The sequence below is a fragment of the Oncorhynchus clarkii genome, chromosome 19 (assembly GCF_045791955.1).
Source record: "Oncorhynchus clarkii lewisi isolate Uvic-CL-2024 chromosome 19, UVic_Ocla_1.0, whole genome shotgun sequence".
NCBI classification, from domain to species: Eukaryota; Metazoa; Chordata; class Actinopteri; order Salmoniformes; family Salmonidae; genus Oncorhynchus; species Oncorhynchus clarkii.
The window spans coordinates 55448224-55466935 of NC_092165.1; the positions used below are offsets into that span (position 1 = coordinate 55448224).

Below are 18712 nucleotides of genomic sequence, written 5' to 3' on the forward strand. Positions count from 1 at the left end.
ATGCGCAATGCCAAGCGTCGGTTGGAGTGGTGTAAAGCTCGCAACCTTTGGATTCTGGGGCAGTGGAAATGCGTTCTCCAGAGTGAGGAATAACGCTTCACCATCTGGCAGTCTGACGGACAAATTTAGGTTTGGCGAATGCCAGGAAAAGCTACTTGCCCCAATGCATAGTGCCAACTGTAAAGTTTGGTGGATGAGGAATAATTGTCTGGTGCTGTTTTTCATGGTTTGGGCTCCTTAGTTCCAATGAAGGGAAATGTTAACGCTACAGCATACAATGACATTTTAGACAATTCTGTGCTTCCAACTATGTGGCAACAGTTTGGGGAAGGCCCTTTCCTGTTTCAGCATGACAATGCTCCCGTGCACAAAGTGAGGCCCATACAGAAATGGTTTGTCGAGATTGTTGTGGAAGAACTTGACTGACCTGCGCAGAGCCCTGACCTCAACCCCATCAAACACCTTAGGGATGAATTGGAACACTGACTGCGAGCCAGGCCTAATCACCCAACATCAGTGCCGACCTCACTAATTCTCTTAGTGCTCTTGGCTGAATGGAAGCAAGTTCCCGAAGCAATGTTCCATCATCTATTGGAAAGCCTTTCCAGAAGAGTGGAGGTTGTCATAGCAGGAAAGGGGGGACCAACTCCATATTAATGCCCAATGAGCAGGTGTCCACATACTTTTGGTCATGTAGTGTATATAGCCTGTACTAGCCCCATTTCCCACCACAGATCGGTACATACTGTAGACCCGTGTCTTACCATCTTCCTCTCACTGAGGTCAATGTCGCCTGAAGATTCTCACATGGTTGAATCCTCAGGGTAAATTTGAACGGATCAAATCGTGTAGTTAAAAGGATCATATCATAACTCTTTCACAACTCATTAACAGTCCTTTTGCCACATCACAATTAGGCCTAAGTTGGTCATACTGATCTATAACATGAAAGGTTTATGTACGAATTCTATGCAGTCAAAGTCAAGTGAACTATTTGTTCCCATTCATAAAGCGTTTATAGCTAAGCACTTCATGGTAATTAACTGTGCAGATTGCCACTCTGATCTAGAACACCAACATTCAAAGTTGATGTATGAATTCACATTGTGGGGATCTTCATGAACATTTGACCTTAGTGGGTAGAAGACGGTAAGTCACAGGCCTATACTGGTCTGTGGGAGAAATGGGGCAGGCACAGGCTATATCATCAGCATAATTCTCCAAATGTGGTTTGGCCTTTTGGCAAGTTCACTAACCCTGCTTTGGAAGAAGCACACTTTTAAGAACAGCCATTATGGTGACAGTATGCTGTCATCATTATGATGCATATATATACAGTGCCTTCATTCCTACCCCTTGACTTACTCCATATTGTGGTGTCTTACAAGCCTGAATTTAAATCTCACTCATCTACACACAATACCCTTTAATGACAAAGTGAAAACGTGTTTTCAGACATTTTTGCCAATGTATTGAAAATTATATATAGAAATATCTCATTGACATAAGTATTCACACCCCTGAGTCAATACTTTGCAGAGGCACCATTGGCAGCGATTACAGCTGTGAGTGTTTCTGGGTAAGTCTCTAAGAGATTTCCACACATGAATTATGCAACATTTGCCAATTATTATTTTCAAAATTCCTCAAGCTCTGTCAAATTGGTTGTTGATCATTGCTAGACAACCATTTTCAAGTCTTACCATAGATTCTCAAGTTGATTTAAGACAAAACTGTAACTCGGCCACTCAGGAACATTCACTCTCTTTTTGGTAAGATACTCCTGCGTAGATTTGGCCTTGTGCTTTAGGTTATTGTCCTGCTGAAAGGTGAATTAATCTCCAAGTGACTGAACCAGATTTTTCTCTAGGATTTTTCCTGTGCTTAGCTCCATTAAGTTTATTTTTTTATCCTGAAAAACTCCCAAGTCCTTAACAATTGCAAGCATGCCCATAACAAAATGCAGCCACCACTATGCTTCAAAATATGGAGTGTTACTCTGTAATGTGTTTTATTGGATTTGCCCCAAACATAATACTTTGTATTCAGGACAAAACGTTAATTGTTTTGTCACATTTGTTTGCAGTATTACTTTACTGCCCTGTTGCAAACAGGATGCATGTTTTGGAATATTTGTATTCTATACAGGCTTCCTTCTTTTCACTCTGTCATTTAGGTTAGTATTGTGGAGTAACTACAATGTCATTGATCCATCCTCAGTTTTCTCCTATCACTTATTTAGGTTTGCCATAAGAAAGGGGCTGAATACTTATTGACTCAAGACATTTCAGCTTTTCGTTTTCAATTAAAAAAACATAATTCCACTTTGACATTATGGGATATTGTGTGTAGGCCAATGACAAAACAAATCTACATGTAATCCATTTTAAATTCAGGCTGTAACACAACAAAATGTGGAACAAGTCAGGGGTGTGTATACTTTCTGAAGGCACTGTATATATATATATATATATATATTATAACAAAAAAAAATCTCAGTTGGGGTTTCAACTTACTGTTGAGAGTTAGAGTAGTAGAATACACAAGGTGCACTCACTGACGGTCACTCAACTAGCCCATGTTAGTTAAACATTTGTAGATTGGTAAATTAGTCTAGATAGTCTAGCCAGCTATCTAAACGTGTAGTAATCATGGAAGAATTACTCAGGAGCCCTGACCTCCAGGGGGCCCCCCATTGATTGTTTTAGTCACTCTCAGTCAGATATCATACTAACATGGCATAGGTCATAGTGAAATGTGTATAATTGCAAGAAAGTAGCTTTAAAACGGGAACAATGTGTCCCCACCCTATGGCAAAGCGTTTAGAATAGCAGGAAATAGCTGTAAAACTGCACACAAAACATTCTGTAAAACAAACTCATGTGATTACTTTTTGTTAGTAAAATAACTTTTCTAATAACAGATCCCTCTGTGGGTATTAAATTATAGTTTTTAATCCCGGTTAGAGTTAATGTGAGGTAATGTTTAGCGGTTAATTAAACAGCTAATAGGCTTATGTGTTTGTAGATGCTGAGGTAATGAAGCTATAGCAACCAATGTGATAATGTTTGGGGTCATTTTTGCTTGTTTTTGCAGTTCTCCAAATAGCATTTTAGAGTTTTAAAATTTCAGTAAATAAGCTTAAACTCTCTATTTGGCGTGGATCCCCCCGTCCAGACATCACTAAAACTCAGACCCTGGTTACCGCCCTGTATACCTAAATATGAGCCCTTGCATATCATGGCAGGATATATTTAATGAACCTTGTCGCCCTGTTGTAATATGTTGATGAAATGCTTATAGATGTGTAATACATGCTTTACGGATATGTAGTCAAAGTAAATAGTTACCCAAAAGTATTCCCACAATGCAAAGTTTTTCTCGCGCATTTAATTCATTAACTGGAAACCTTTCCAAAGCGCCTCCTTACCTGGAAGTTGTTGATGAACGCGGGAGTGGCTGGCGCGTACGGTGCGTAATGTCCATAGACTGGGTACATAACATCCAAACAACTCATGGTAATGGCACGGTGTCCTCTCCGGGCAGGGAAGGGAAGTGTAGCGCTGTCGTATGGAAACCGACGTTGTGACAGAGAGACAACATTCCGTTCGCTAGCAGCAATGCAACGAACTAAGCAAGGCGCTCCAGCTCCGTCAGTGGCAATGCAACGAACTAAGCAAGGCGCTCCAGCTCGGTCAGTGGCAATGCAACGAACTAAACAAGGCGCTCCAGCTCGATCAGTGGCAATGCAACGAACTAAGCAAGGCGCTCCAGCTCCGTCAGTGGCAATGCAACGAACTAAGCAAGGCGCTCCAGCTCCGTCAGTGGCAATGCAACGAACTAAACAAGGCGCTCCAGCTCGGTCAGTGGCAATGCAACGAACTAAGCAAGGCGCTCCAGCTCCGTCAGTGGCAATGCAACGAACTAAGCAAGGCGCTCCAGCTCCGTCAGTGGCAATGCAACGAACTAAGCAAGGCGCTCCAGCTCCGTCAGTGGCAATGCAACGAACTAAGCAAGGCGCTCCAGCTCGGTCAGTGGCAATGCAACGAACTAAGCAAGGCGCTCCAGCTCGGTCAGTGGCAATGCGCAGCAAGCAGCACGAGGCTTGACATCACCCCAGAGCGCGCTCTCCACTACTGCACGCAACAACAGCTGTGCTCTCAGATTGTGCTGAGAGAGGTTTATAGAACAAAACAGACACAAGAGTGTTCTGTACATCTCGACCCCACCCAGTAGTGGTTCCACCCTAAAATAAATGTTTGGATTTGTAATGTGTTTACATATTACATCACTATACTGTATACAGGACAATAGGCTATATTGTGTATACACTGAGTATACTAAACATTAGGAACACCTTCCTAATATTGACTTGTACCCCTCTTCTGCACTCATAACAGCCTCAATTCGTCAGTGAATGGACTCTACAAGGTGCTGAAAGTGTTCCACAGGGATGATGGTCCATGTCGACTCCAATGTTTCCTACAGTTGTGTCACATTGGCTTGATGTCCTTTGGGTGGTGGACCATTCTTGATACACACAGGAAACTGTTGAGCAGTGTTGCAGTTCTTGACACAAACCGGTGCGCCTGACACCTACTACCATACCCCGTTTAAAGGCACTTAAATCTTTTGTCTTGCCCGTTCACCCTCTGAATGGCACACAAACACAATCCATGTCTCAATTGTCTCATAGTTTAAAAATATTTCTGTAACCCATCTCCCCCCTTTCATCTACACTGATTGAAGTGGATTTAACAAGTGACATCAATAAGGGATCATAACTTTCACCTGGATTCACCTGGTCAGTCTGTCATGAAAAGAGCAGGTTTTCTCAATGTTGTGTACACTCAGTGTATGCATTGTAAGGTATGCCTATAACAGGCCTATAGCCTAACCTGTTTAGGAACTAAAAAGTTGTTCTCATGGATGGTCAGTCCTTGTTTCCATAGCTCCATCTATACATTTCAGAGTTGTTACATTTTTCCAGCCCCATTCCAGCTGTTTACTAAAGAAAAGTGTCAGGGTGGCTTTTGAGTTGTTTGAATCCCAGACTGTCCGATTAAGATCAGAATTGTACTAAGAAGTGTAAACCTGGTATCATTTGTACAGTAATTGTTAAATAATTGTAAAGGTTATCTGTTATTATCAAACAATCTATTTTTCAATCAATGCTTTCCATTTTCCCTGATGTAATCTGTCTTGTGCCACAGCAGAGTTTAGTTGGTGGGACCCGTGCTCCACTCGTACCCCTAAATGAACTATCCCAGGGTTACACATAGGCCTACAGGAGAATCACATTCATAATGTACTGTACACAGTTACAGTAGTAGAGGTAATTTAACAACCAAGTGGCTTCCTGTCAACCTTCCAAAGGTGTATTCCATATGAATGAAGGCGTTATGATGGCCTTACATCCCAACATCCATGTGGGTTAGCATGTCTGAGAACATCAGAGCTGTTTGGTGGGATTCTCAGAATGACACATTTGGGTTAACTAAAGGGAACACACACTGGCCATACCAACACCAGGACAGGAAAAACGACACAATTCCATGACAAATTATCACCCATCAGTTAAACAAACAAGGCCCTTTCCTCACACACCATGTCATCTGTCATAGTATGGTTTGAGAATGAATTACAAAAGAAAATAATGAATACATTTACCCTACCACCCAAACCACCCAGGTTTTATTCTGGCTTGATTCTGTCCAGGTTTGATATGTTAGATGTTCTGTCTGAAATGTGACCCATTAACAGTTTAAAGGAGCAATGTGGCACTTTAAAAGCTTTAAAGGAGCCTGATTGGGTCGGCATGCCAGTATTTTTGACAGACACTCGGGAACGCAAGGGAGAATAGTGTGGAATATTTGTAGGCTTCCTTTGACGAGTGTCAGATGAGATGGAATGCCTCTGATGTCTGTTGCCGGACGTAGGCCGTTGGGAAGTTGGATGACGTCGTGTTGCTGCTGAGGTGTGGGGACACAGACGTCGCTCAGTCAATCCCTAGATGTCTACAGTAGGTTTGGACACCGTGTTTACTAGTTGTGTATCAACAATACGTTTACGTTTTAAGTTGTGATTCAGCTGTTGTGGCATCATTTCATTTATAACCTGGTGGTTTTCTTATTTTTGCTCCTTTGATGTTGTTGTCTGATATTGTACATACAAACCCCAAAATGCTCCAGAGGCACCTGCTATAAATCACATAAAAGTTACATGTAAATGTTAGCCAAATGTAGTAGAACATAATATAATAGGTATTTTTCAGATATAATCAGGTCTGGAAAGGTTTGGTTCCATTTTGTCTGTTGTTTAGGACGCAGCAAGGCACTGGAGCCAGAGGAAGTATGTGATGCAATGTTGGAGCGCTCCAACTTACAGCGTGATCAACAGCTGCAGCTGACGAAAGGGAGACCTCTAGTATTAATGACCATGACTCTCTCCCTCGCTCTTCCCCAGCAACACATAAACCGCATCGTTGCCTTACAGCACTCTGCCCTCCCTCTGGAACAGCCGTCTACAGTCATTTGTCTCTATTGGGCAATGGTGTGTGTGTGTGGTTAGCAATGCAACACTTGTCATACAGTGACCAAACTAGGAAAGGGAGGAGGGCGAGTGACTCAACCCGTTGCCTGGAATAGAGTGTAGATGTAGGGAACAAGCTAGTTCAAAAAATTACTTTGTTTTTGTATACATGTTCATGATGAGCATCATTTGACAAATTTATTATTTATTACAAATTTAGTTTTGTATTATTATTCAAGCACAATAATGTGTGTGTGTGTATTTCTGTGTGTGTATATTTGTGTGTGTCTGTGTACATGTGATGTCTGTGCCCTAGCCAAAAATAAACACAAGTAACATCACTGTTGCTTATGACCACCCCGCCAAACACTTCCTCTGGGGCGGCAGGAAGCCTAGTGTTTAGAGCGCTGGGCCAGTAACCCAAAGGTTGCTGGATTGAATCCCCGAGCTGACAAAGTAAAAGTCTGTCGTTCTGCCCCTGAACAAGGCAGTTAACCCACTTTTCCCCGGTAGGATGTCATTGTAAATAAGAATGTGTTCTTAACTGACTTGCCTAGTTAAATAAAGGTTCAATTAAAAAAATGATGCTAATCATTTCTGCACAGGCTAAATGAGAACTGCTCCGAGGCCTCTGATTGGCTAACCTGTTGAAAGAGGTAATGGCACGACTACTTAGACCAGGCTTCTGATCGTTACACCAGGAATACTTCAGAACCCATGCTGTAAATACCCGTTGAAAAAAGATGAAGTAACATCCTAGAACATGACGTCATCTCCAAATCAAATCAAATTTTATTTGTCACATACACATGGTTAGCAGATGTTAATGCGAGTGTAGCGAAATGCTAGTGCTTCTAGTTCCGACAATGCAGTAATAACCAACAAGTAATCTAGCTAACAATTCCAAAACTACTACCTTATAGACACAAGTGTAAGGGGATAAAGAATATGTACATAAAGATATATGAATGAGTGATGGTACAGAGCGGCATAGGCAAGATACAGTAGATGGTATTGAGTACAGTATATACATATGAGATGAGTATGTAAACAAAGTGGCATAGTTAAAGTGGCTAGTGATACACTGTGGTCAGTAAAAGCACGACTTGCACAGAACACGCGAGTCGAGCCGGACTGATCAACAAATCCCACATCATAAATAACTACTCAATATTATTTTGTAGATCAGTCAGTCACAATTTACCCATGATGCTGTACATCACGGTCTTGAATATGTCCATAGGCTGTGTACTATACTGCGTGCATGGAAATAGCACAGATAGCCTGGTTAATCCAGACTGAATTTAGCTGTTGTCCTTCACTTCAATGGTGAGCGCAGTGTTCATTCTGGTTTAACCAGGGTATGGAAGATTGAATCTGAAACCATTTACCATAACCCCTGAAACAACAAAGCCTTTATTGAGGTCTCAGTCTGGCGTGGACCCAAGAGTGCCTGCTACTCTTCTGCTCCCAGAATTCCAGGGTTGTTTATCCATCCGCCTGCTTCAGCTCCATGCAGCATGTGTTAGAGAGACAGAGACATGCATACAGCTGCTCAACTGTCCTGAGCCATCCCTTACGGCCTGACTGCTCAACTGTCCTGAGCCATCGATATAGGCCTGACTGCTCAACTGTCCTGAGCCATCGATATAGGCCTGACTGCTCAAATGTCCTGAGCCATCCCTTACGGCCTGACTGCTCAACTGTCCTGAGCCATCCCTATAGGCCTGACTGCTCAACTGTCCTGAGCCATCCCTTACGGCCTGACTGCTCAACTGTCCTGAGCCATCCCTTACGGCCTGACTGCTCAACTGTCCTGAGCCATCCCTTACGGCCTGACTGCTCAACTGTCCTGAGCCATCGATATAGGCCTGACTGCTCAACTGTCCTGAGCCATCGATATAGGCCTGACTGCTCAAATGTCCTGAGCCATCCCTTACGGCCTGACTGCTCAACTGTCCTGAGCCATCCCTATAGGCCTGACTGCTCAACTGTCCTGAGCCATCCCTTACGGCCTGACTGCTCAACTGTCCTGAGCCATCCCTTACGGCCTGACTGCTCAACTGTCCTGAGCCATCCCTTACGGCCTGACTGCTCAACTGTCCTGAGCCATCGATATAGGCCTGACTGCTCAACTGTCCTGAGCCATCCCTTACGGCCTGACTGCTCAACTGTCCTGAGCCATCCCTTACGGCCTGACTGCTCAACTGTCCTGAGCCATCGATATAGGCCTGACTGCTCAACTGTCCTGAGCAATCCCTTACGGCCTGACTGCTCAACTGTTCTGAGCCATCCCTTACGGCCTGACTGCTCAACTGTCCTGAGCCATCCCTTACGGCCTGACTGCTCAACTGTCCTGAGCCATCCCTTACGGCCTGACTGCTCAACTGTCCTGAGCCATCCCTTACGGCCTGACTGCTCAACTGTCCTGAGCCATCCCTATAGGCCTGACTGCTCAACGGTCCTGAGCAATCCCTATAGGCCTGACTGCTCAACTGTCCTGAGCCATCCCTATAGGCCTGACTGCTCAACTGTCCTGAGCCATCCCTTACGGCCTGACTGCTCAACTGTCCTGAGCCATCCCTTACGGCCTGACTGCTCAACTGTCCTGAGCCATCCCTTACGGCCTGACTGCTCAACTGTCCTGAGCCATCCCTTACGGCCTGACTGCTCAACTGTCCTGAGCCATCCCTTACGGCCTGACTGCTCAACTGTCCTGAGCCATCCCTATAGGCCTGACTGCTCAACTGTCCTGAGCCATCGATATAGGCCTGACTGCTCAACTGTCCTTAGCCATCCCTTACGGCCTGACTGCTCAACTGTCCTGAGCCATCCCTTACGGCCTGACTGCTCAACTGTCCTGAGCCATCCCTTACGGCCTGACTGCTCAACTGTCCTGAGCCATCCCTTACGGCCTGACTGCTCAACTGTCCTGAGCCATCCCTTACGGCCTGACTGCTCAACTGTCCTGAGCCATCCCTTACGGCCTGACTGCTCAACTGTCCTGAGCCATCCCTTACGGCCTGACTGCTCAACTGTCCTGAGCCATCCCTTACGGCCTGACTGCTCAACTGTCCTGAGCCATCGATATAGGCCTGACTGCTCAACTGTCCTGAGCCATCCCTTACGGACTGACTGCTTAACTGTCCTGAGCCATCCCTTACGGCCTGACTGCTCAACTGTCCTGAGCCATCCCTTACGGACTGACTGCTCAACTGTCCTGAGCCATCCCTTACGGCCTGACTGCTCAACTGTCCTGAGCCATCCCTTACGGCCTGACTGCTCAACTGTCCTGAGCCATCCCTTACGGCCTGACTGCTCAACTGTCCTGAGCCATCCCTTACGGCCTGACTGCTCAACTGTCCTGAGCCATCGATATAGGCCTGACTGCTCAACTGTCCTGAGCCATCGATATAGGCCTGACTGCTCAAATGTCCTGAGCCATCCCTTACGGCCTGACTGCTCAACTGTCCTGAGCCATCCCTATAGGCCTGACTGCTCAACTGTCCTGAGCCATCCCTTACGGCCTGACTGCTCAACTGTCCTGAGCCATCCCTTACGGCCTGACTGCTCAACTGTCCTGAGCCATCCCTTACGGCCTGACTGCTCAACTGTCCTGAGCCATCGATATAGGCCTGACTGCTCAACTGTCCTGAGCCATCCCTTACGGCCTGACTGCTCAACTGTCCTGAGCCATCCCTTACGGCCTGACTGCTCAACTGTCCTGAGCCATCGATATAGGCCTGACTGCTCAACTGTCCTGAGCAATCCCTTACGGCCTGACTGCTCAACTGTTCTGAGCCATCCCTTACGGCCTGACTGCTCAACTGTCCTGAGCCATCCCTTACGGCCTGACTGCTCAACTGTCCTGAGCCATCCCTTACGGCCTGACTGCTCAACTGTCCTGAGCCATCCCTTACGGCCTGACTGCTCAACTGTCCTGAGCCATCCCTATAGGCCTGACTGCTCAACGGTCCTGAGCAATCCCTATAGGCCTGACTGCTCAACTGTCCTGAGCCATCCCTATAGGCCTGACTGCTCAACTGTCCTGAGCCATCCCTTACGGCCTGACTGCTCAACTGTCCTGAGCCATCCCTTACGGCCTGACTGCTCAACTGTCCTGAGCCATCCCTTACGGCCTGACTGCTCAACTGTCCTGAGCCATCCCTTACGGCCTGACTGCTCAACTGTCCTGAGCCATCCCTTACGGCCTGACTGCTCAACTGTCCTGAGCCATCCCTATAGGCCTGACTGCTCAACTGTCCTGAGCCATCGATATAGGCCTGACTGCTCAACTGTCCTTAGCCATCCCTTACGGCCTGACTGCTCAACTGTCCTGAGCCATCCCTTACGGCCTGACTGCTCAACTGTCCTGAGCCATCCCTTACGGCCTGACTGCTCAACTGTCCTGAGCCATCCCTTACGGCCTGACTGCTCAACTGTCCTGAGCCATCCCTTACGGCCTGACTGCTCAACTGTCCTGAGCCATCCCTTACGGCCTGACTGCTCAACTGTCCTGAGCCATCCCTTACGGCCTGACTGCTCAACTGTCCTGAGCCATCCCTTACGGCCTGACTGCTCAACTGTCCTGAGCCATCGATATAGGCCTGACTGCTCAACTGTCCTGAGCCATCCCTTACGGACTGACTGCTTAACTGTCCTGAGCCATCCCTTACGGCCTGACTGCTCAACTGTCCTGAGCCATCCCTTACGGACTGACTGCTCAACTGTCCTGAGCCATCCCTTACGGCCTGACTGCTCAACTGTCCTGAGCCATCCCTTACGGCCTGACTGCTCAACTGTCCTGAGCCATCCCTTACGGCCTGACTGCTCAACTGTCCTGAGCCATCCCTTACGGCCTGACTGCTCAACTGTCCTGAGCCATCGATATAGGCCTGACTGCTCAACTGTCCTGAGCCATCGATATAGGCCTGACTGCTCAACTGTCCTGAGCCATCCCTTACGGCCTGACTGCTCAACTGTCCTGAGCCATCCCTTACGGCCTGACTGCTCAACTGTCCTGAGCCATCGATATAGGCCTGACTGCTCAACTGTCCTGAGCAATCCCTTACGGCCTGACTGCTCAACTGTCCTGAGCAATCCCTATAGGCCTGACTGCTCAACTGTCCTGAGCCATCCCTTACGGCCTGACTGCTCAACTGTCCTGAGCCATCCCTTACGGCCTGACTGCTCAACTGTCCTGAGCCATCCCTATAGGCCTGACTGCTCAACTGTCCTGAGCCATCCCTATAGGCCTGACTGCTCAACTGTCCTGAGCCATCCCTTACGGCCTGACTGCTCAACTGTCCTGAGCCATCCCTTACGGCCTGACTGCTCAACTGTCCTGAGCCATCCCTATAGGCCTGACTGCTCAACTGTCCTGAGCCATCCCTATAGGCCTGACTGCTCAACTGTCCTGAGCCATCCCTTGCTCAACTGTCCTGAGCCATCCCTATAGGCCTGACACAAAAACACACACACACACACACACACAAAATCATACAGGTCTGGCTGGTTCACAGTCAAAGGTATCCTTGTTAAACCACACTGAATGCTGCATTAACACAGCAAGACACAACAGTATACAAGAGAAGAGTCTTGTGATGGCTATAAAGTTGATTGATTGAGAGACTGACTGGCCAGTTTCCAATGTGAATCCAGGCAGTCGGCAAACACAGCCACTTTCGCCTCACTCTGCCTGTTTATTAATGGCTAACCCTCTCAAATGGACAGAATGTGAATTAACAGCGTGGCGGGAGTAGCTGGCGGGTGCCACATTCCTCCCGCCGCACGGTCGTGCGTCTCCTCTCTCCTTTCCGCACGGCGTGCATGCCGCGCTGCCGCCGGGTCGCTGATGTCATATACACTGCTGGGGGGGACGGGGGGACGGGATTGTCACCTTCCCAACAGACACTCTTCCAGAGGGGAAGACAGAGGTTCATATAGGGGGGGGGGGGGGGTCAGCTACCCGTAAAGAAGACATGGATGTGGGGACAAGGCGGGGGAAAGGGGGGGTAATAACGGTGTCGGGGGGGGGGGGGGGGGGGGGGGGGGGGTTGGGGTGGGGAGGTATCACAAATGTGGCATGTCACATGGTCAAACAGTGGCTGATTTACAGGCGATCGGGTTCCGCGGCAGCCACATGGTGTTGGCGCCTCAGAATGCCAGGTATGGAGGAGTGAGATCAGCGGTTGCTTTTAGACGGTACCTTTGGAACTCCGCAGGGAAGAGAGTTGTTGGTGCAGGCCACCAAAGTATTTCCCTCTTTGCCTCTGCATCCTTTAAGTGACCCCCCTGATTCTCCAAGGTGCCCTGGGTTCTGGTGGTTGGGTCTATGTACGACATGGCATGCATCCCGAACCACTCAAAAGATAGCAAGGCTAGTGAAACACTAGAATGCAAGCCGAGAGGTCGAGCGATCGAGTCATCAAGAGAAACTCAAAAGGGAGGGAGGGACGCAAAATAGAAAAGAGTGATGAGAGAAAAGGAGAGTGAGAGACACATATGAAGTGATCAGCCATACAACGAGCAAGGTTGGGTACGGGGCGGAGACTACTGTAAATAGTGAGGAGAGAGACGGCGAGAGGGAGTAATAAGAGAGAGATAGATTGTAGGAAAGAAAAGGTGGAGAATTAGGGCGGTACGGCAGACCCTCGTGCCTCTTACCCAGAGCAGCTACAGCCAGTCAGCCCAGAGAGATCAGACTGTGATTTACTTAGCGGTGACATCATGGAGGCCGCAGCTATTTTTATTGGCCGGTAAAAGTGCCAGATCGGCTCCACGCTATGCCACCTGTCCGATCAGCTCCGATCACAAAAACCCTGGGAAAAAGTCAAACACGGAAAATGATTGTGAGTTGAAGAGAACAATATGAGACTGTGTGTGAACGTGCTACTGTCTGGGAAATGTTCAACGGAAAATGATTGGGAGTTGAAGAGAACAATATGAGACGTCTGCGAACGTGCTACTGTCTGGGAAATGTTCAACGAGACAAGCCATGTTTGGAGTCCCGGGTTCTTCCGCGGACATCACTTCCTGGTGCATGTCGTTTTTTACAATATGTGGTATATCCGTACAATCAGGATTTGAATTATACATTGACTCGAATTGTCACATACTATTTTCAGCAGGCAGGGAAGAGGTAACGTCAACGTAGAGACATGTCTATGCAGGGCACATAGTTGACCTGTTCGAAGCAGCCTCATGACCCACTGCTCACCCCCCCTCCCTTACCCCTCCCTCCCCCCTCCTTGTACAAGTGGGGTTGGGGAGGTAAGGGGGTGGGGTTATTCCTATCCCCCTGCCCTGGATGTCTTATTTGCCATCTGACTTTGACCCCTGAAAAACGTTCAGTGGTAACCGAAGTTCGTCACACAACACCCGGTCGATGATGTCACCTCCCGAGACGGTGATTGGCCAATGAGTGGCACCTTTATAAAAAGAGTGAGAGGAGAAGATGTGGAAATGAAACAAAAACATTATAGCGAGATAATAAACAAGATAAATATAGACATGAACTGTATCAGAGTACAATGTAGAAAGTCTCAAATCTCAACAGACATTTATCGACGTTCCACCCAAAAGTTTTTCCAGATTTTTTTGTTGATGCTGAATTTGATCTATAATACCTTCTGTTGTGTAATCCTTTCTAAGAATTGTCACATTTCTGCTTCAATCCCAAATTACATAACTGTCCCCTTTTATATGCCGAGATCCAGTTTGTGACAAGAAGAGAGATGAAAGACACGAGACAAGGACCAATATTATCTGTCAATGTGAGAAGGCCTTTTTGTATTGAGAGGTCATCCTATGGGTTAAACTAAAAGCTAAACGACATCTCCGGTCAAATCACGTCTTCAACGAGGCAGTTTGCTATCGACCCCCAGCCAACTCCTCTAGGTATGTTGCTACACCAGACTATTATGAGAGTTTACTTGTATACAGGTATCAGGAGCTTGCCCCTTTTCTCATATAGCTTTTAATAGCCACTGTGCTGATGCCCAGGTCTATATTGACATTCTACAATGACATTCTAGATGATTCTGTGCTCCCAACTATGAAGTAACAGTTTGGGGAAGTCCCTTAGCTGTTTCAGCATGACAATTCCCCCCGTGCACCAAGCGAGGTCCATACAGAAATGGTTTGTTGAGATCGGTGTGGAAGAATTTGACTGGCCTGCATAGAGCCCTGACCTTAACCCCATTGAACACCTTTGGGATGAATTGGAACGCCGACTGCGAGCTAGGTCTAATCGCCCAACATAAGTGCCCAACCTCACTAATGTTCTTGTGGCTGAATGGAAGCAAATCCCTGCAGCAATGTTCCAAAATCTAGTGGAAAGCCTTCCCAGAAGAGTGGAGGCTGTTATAGCAGCAAAGGGGGGGGGACCAACTCCATATTAATGCCCATGATTTTGCAATGAGATGTTCGATGAGCAGGCGTCCACATTCTTTTGGTCATGTACTGTATGTTATGGGACAAGCTGGAGTCATTTGGTCTAAATGGTAACATCCTGAAATGCCTTGTCTCCATGTACAGTATGATAATGTGAAATGTTGTGTTCAAGTCAATGGCTGCCTTACTGACTGGTTCGTCGTTGACAGTGTTGTGAAACAGGGTTGCATTGTATCACCTAATCCGGTGTTTCTATGTCAAAGGGTTTTGTTATATTTCAGTCTTCTGTGGTGTATATAAAGTGTAATATTGGGATGCAAACAAAAAATGGAATACATTACAACTCTATATCTGACATGGTACAGGTGTCTTCGTTCTTTTAAACCCATAACCATGTGTGTGAGGTGTATACTTTTGTTTCAAAGTAGATTTGTTTAAGACAACCTCGAATCACTCTGTGTGACCCTGATTTAGCCCACTGCTGTAAAAGGTTAATGATCTCACTCTGGCCATAAAAGCTCTAGGAAAATGTGTCTGTCTGAACAAGTGTCTGTTCTTTCATATGCAGATGAATTATCCCAGCTAGCACATAACGTTCTGAGAACCATATGTTTCTTAGAGCTTGGTGAGAGTGTGGTTGTCCTATGTTTATAGAGTTGCTTGGCTTTGAAACATTGTCAGCACATTTAAGGAACTTGACAAAATAACGTTCTTTTCTTGGAATTTCATTGCTTTAACGGAATGTTTCTAAAAGTTCAAACTTGGTTACATTTAATTAATGTTCTAGGAACGTTCTCCAACTGGTTTGACATTTGGGAATGTTCTCAAATAGTTCAGAGGACATAAAGAAACAACATTCTCCAGAGGGAATTTCTAAACTTCAGCATAACATTTCCTACAGGTTTCTTCATGGTTCAATATAAAGTCTCAGAACATTAACACAACTTTTCATCAAAAACACAAAAAAACATTCATGTTCAAAGAACATTCTAATAACGTTTTTGAAAAACATTTAAATTCCATTCTCAGGTTCAACAAAACTCTATCCTCTATCTTGTTAAAGGAAAACTCCAACCCAAAACTATATTTTGGTATTTGTTTCATTAGTCCATTGTTGATGTAGTCCCAAAATGTTTTGCATGTCAGCAATCAAGTAGTCTAGATACATAACTTTCAAAATACAGAAATACTGCCGGTATGATGCATTTTGTATCATATGACACAAAGCGGAGCATACTGGCTGTATATCTGCATTTTGAAAGTACAAAATACCCCAAAATCTTTAAGTGTGTTCAGGTGTGTTGGCTGTGCCCACTAATTGTGGCTGTGCCCACTAACCTTATCTTAATGAGACCTTGTTTCCTTTGAAGTGGGGTCTATTTTAATAGATGAAAATGTACAGCTTTGTATGAGTTTTAAAATAAATAACATGACATGCTAGTTCCATCCTAGTGGCGAAGAGGACTAATTCCATGGATAGAGAACAGAATATCATAGGCTTGAATCTCACTGATGCCGTGTCACAATAAAAAAAATACATGTGATTACTGCCTAAGCAAAATCATTTCCATGTGTCATTTCTGTGCTTGGAGTTCAAACCAGTGAACACAAACTAAGCTAGCAGTGTTATTAAAAGTCATATTGAAACATTCAGTTAAAGTTTTTAAGGAAGTTATTAAAAAAACTAAAATAACCTATAATTGACATTCTCAGACGTCAATAAAACCTCCCAGGAAAACTTTCAGGGAACCATAATGAAACGTAATCAGAACCTCCCTGCAACCTAAAAATGTACATTCTCAGAACAGGTATAATTTTTACTTCTGTTCTCAGAACTTTTTTAAAAAACGTTCAGTTTCACCAGTCAGGAATGTTGGGGCTTTGTTCCTAGAACCAATGGGAAACCTAAAACGTATGTTCCCACAACTTCCAAGGAACCATATTTGCTAGCTGGGATTAATCTCTGAAATTGAAGAAGAGCATCATGAAATGTAAAAACCTTTTTTTTTACTGATGTGAAGAATGGAAACTGAATATCAATGTAGACAAAACTAAGGTAATACACCATAGAACACCTTTTATTTTCTCCTGTGGTCCTGCCATGTTAGATGTTGTTCGTGAGTAGTAAAAGTACAGTATCTGGGGTTGATTATTAATGCATTTTTGGATCACCATGTGAATCGTGCCCTTGGTGCCATCATTGCAAAGTTTAAAGCCATGGGTAGCCTACTTTTTAAATGTTTCACAAAACTGTTTGATTCATTGGCGCTACCTATTATTACTTATTCTGCAGCAGTATGGGGGCACAGAAATCATACTAGCGCTAATGTTGTTTTTAACCATGCCTGCAGATTTAACCTTGGTGTGGATATGGGTTGAAAAGCTCTATGGCATCACCAGTGGCTATTTAAAATAAAATAAATGATGTGCTGAGAATTTGTGGCATGCCAAATGAATGTCTGTGTAAATGCGTATTTTGCAAAGCAAAATCTTATGTACCATGTCAAATACTTTTTTTTAACTAAAGTGGTACGAACTGATAAACAAACCTGAAAGTAACACGCTTCATCACTTAATGCCTTTTTAAATGTACTTTTGGGACAGAACCTGATATGCGTACTGTTTCATCCAACCAATATCGAAGCTCTTAGGCAAAATGTGGTCGCTCGCTATTGAGACTGGTCCACACACAAACACTCTCTTAGACAAATGTGTGTGTCCTTTTTGCAATGAGGGTTCCATTGAAACTTAAGCTTATGCCTTGCTTTACGGGTTGGGTAAACAATGAAATTAGGCATAATATGTTTTTTTGTCAGCTGTCTAGCCAAAAGGAAAACGCTAACGGTCTTGATGAAAATAATACAATCTGTGACATTTTATTAGGAAACAATAATGTAAAGGCCTACACCAAAGCCTGCCATCTTATCCTCCAATGGAGACGTTTGTGCCTGAGCTCCCGTTTATACACAGTAGCCGACTTTGTTTTTGTTTATGCATACATGTGTATAGACGATGTAATGTATTATAGAGGAGGCGTGTACCATGTTGATCTATGATTGTTTTTGTTTATGCATACATGTGTATAGACGATGTAATGTATTATAGAGGAGGCGTGTACCATGTTGGACTATGATTGTTTTTGTTTATGCATACATGTGTATAGACGATGTAATGTATTATAGAGGAGGCGTGTACCATGTTGGACTATGATTGTTTTGACTGTCTCAATACTCAACTTGAGTGGTCCTCAATGCGGTTTTATTAATAAATCATCTGTATTATTGTATCATACTTAAATATGTTTTTTTGTAACTAACTCTGGATGGATATGAAGGGTAGGCGGATGGGACTAAACCACACTAACTGTCAAAGGGATACACAAATCGCTCTAAGTCTATCATATAGGAGGATCCTGCGCACCACAGACTACATTTCCACAGGCAGAGCTGCTGGCCATGTTCTGTCCTTTGCGACACAGATGCCATCTTGTGGTCAGGACATAGAATGACAAGATATTGGCTACAAATAAACACATCAAGCGAAATCTGTCAAACTTCATTTTAGTTGGTGCATCATGGGAAATTGCAATTTCTCAGATGCTGAGAGTCAAATTAAATAAATACGACGTAGACCACCGAAAATAGCAAAAAAGATACACCTGTAATTGCTTTTTGTGTCTGTAAATTAAATAATCTTCTTCAGAATTGGGTGAATTGGATAAAAAGTATGGAGTTAGCCTTTTTATTTTATTTTAATAAGCCCTAATGTAAGCATCTGTATGCCTAAA

The 18712-nt window shown here is 44.9% G+C and overlaps 1 protein-coding gene across 2 annotated transcripts in view; it reads right to left on the reverse strand.

Moving 5' to 3' along the window:
- The window catches only part of LOC139374350 (transcription cofactor vestigial-like protein 2), a 13083-nt gene extending 8943 nt beyond the window's left edge, over positions 1–4140 (reverse strand). Inside the window, exon 1 of one of the 2 annotated variants that reach the window (XM_071115390.1) lies at positions 3431–4140. In XM_071115390.1, coding sequence (XP_070971491.1) covers positions 3431–3517 — 87 coding nt within the window. In that variant the 5' untranslated portion in view covers positions 3518–4140. The remainder of the gene's footprint in view (positions 1–3430) is intronic. The other variant, XM_071115391.1, reaches the window with a different exon arrangement.
- Between the last annotated feature and the right edge of the window lie 14572 nt (positions 4141–18712).